The sequence below is a fragment of the Phaethon lepturus genome, unplaced genomic scaffold (assembly GCF_000687285.1).
Source record: "Phaethon lepturus isolate BGI_N335 unplaced genomic scaffold, ASM68728v1 scaffold36121, whole genome shotgun sequence".
Taxonomy (NCBI): domain Eukaryota; kingdom Metazoa; phylum Chordata; class Aves; order Phaethontiformes; family Phaethontidae; genus Phaethon; species Phaethon lepturus.
In genome coordinates, this window is record NW_010517819.1 from 469 (window position 1) to 2,198 (window position 1,730).

At 35.7% G+C, this 1,730-nt stretch overlaps 1 protein-coding gene across 1 annotated transcript in view; it reads left to right on the top strand.

The window, feature by feature from the left end:
* Positions 1-348: 348 nt before the first annotated feature.
* Positions 349-1,730, top strand: part of LOC104628056 (ubiquitin-associated protein 2-like) — a gene marked incomplete at both ends in the record, with an annotated part of 2,650 nt that continues 1,268 nt past the window's right edge. Inside the window, 2 exons of the mRNA XM_010296508.1 lie at positions 349-538; positions 1,163-1,376. Coding sequence (XP_010294810.1) covers positions 349-538; positions 1,163-1,376 — 404 coding nt within the window. The remainder of the gene's footprint in view (positions 539-1,162; positions 1,377-1,730) is intronic.

Here is a 1,730-nt window from a genome sequence, read left to right on the forward strand (position 1 = left end):
ACTCAAACATAATGTACCTTTTATGACTTGTCTCCAGTTACTTGGTCATATTAATCATATAGGTTATTTATGTGATACATGATGTTATAAATTTGATAATGTTTGAAAAGAGAGCAAAGATAATTTATATTCTAACTGTAGTGGAAGGTTTCAGCTAGCAGAATTTTACTTTCTGTCAAAAACCTCTATTCTACCTCTTTTTGTATGGCAGGCAAGCACTATTTGAAAAGACCGTTAATCAGTAATAATTCTGTTGCCTGTATGGCAGCTTTAGTATTGTGCTTGCTTCAGTTTCAGCACAGCCTAATTGTCATGTTTATTCCAGCCAAACTTTGCTTTTTCTTACAGCATTGATTTGGTAACACTGCTTCAAAAGCCTGTGACTTCTACCCAAGAGGCAGAAGGCAACTCATTTGAGGCTCCCCAGCAGCAGACCTTTGGCCAAGCCCTAGTCTTCACAAATTCTCAGCACAGCACCCAGATGCCATCAGGAACTGGCAGCTCCAGTGCTGTAAACTCTTATTCTCCTCAAAGTCTGGTAAAACTATCTTAAGCTTTCTAAATATTCTTCATGAGTAAATATTTCAGGTTAAACAACTTTTCCAGTACCAGTCATTTCATGAGATGTTTCAATGTTTGTAAGATTCAGGTTGCAAATGTTGAAGGAATGGAATTAAGAATATTAATTTTTTTAGAGCAGATGTGTTTACTGCATGCTGATTTAGGATGAAATCACTTGTTTATAGTGAAGAATTCTATGCCAGAAAACTATGATGTGTTATTTCCAAGCACATATCTGACTGCTTTTTGTGGAAACATGATTCTAAGTCAATTGTGAGGGCTTGAAATTAGGCATTTGTATTTATTCTCTGAAAATCAGTTCAACTGTTAGTAAATACATGCTATTTTGAGATGCATGGTTTCAAGTAAATCCATATTGTTGCAATCAGTGGTGGAAGTTGTATCGGTGATAACCAGAGAGGATCTGGCCATATGCTACAGCTGTTGAATTTTTTTTATTGGTCATTTATTAGTAATCTAGGGCTGAAGATGTTTTGGTTGCTGCCAAATAGCTGTAGGCATTGACCCTATGGTTATGTTCAAATTATTTATTAAATACTTAACTCCACTCCTTCCCCCTTTTTTTTTTGTCTTTTGGTAGTCTGCAGTTCTTTGTTCTGGCTTTGGAGAACTTAGATCTTCTAAATTGGAGAACTCTACTGGATCCCAAATTTTGGACCAGTTGAAATCTCCAAGTTTGGGTCAGTTTACCTCTCCACAAAACAATAGTAGCTCTACCACCACTACCACAACTACCACATCATCCTGGGATCTAAAGCTGCCCATTACTCAGTCCTCAGTCCTTAGTCAGTTTGGTAAGTGCTTTGACATAGTTTTCTCTCTCTTTCTCTCTCTCTCTTAGCCTGTAAGATTTCTTAATGCCAATGTCAGTTTAAAATTGCCTTAAATGAAAAGCTTTTTCTAAAAAATGTAATCCTAATAATATAACTGGTTACAACATTGTGAGTGTTACACTTACTTGCTGGTAATAGACATTACGAGTATATCACAAACTAAGTTTTGATAGGCCTATCCATAAATGTCATTGCATCAGCTAGAAGCAGCTGAGTATAAGGCTGTACCATATTTTGTCTTTTTTTTCCCCAATTTTTTTCTCTTCTAACCATTACATGAATTTTGAATCAGTACTATATAATTTCTTCATAATG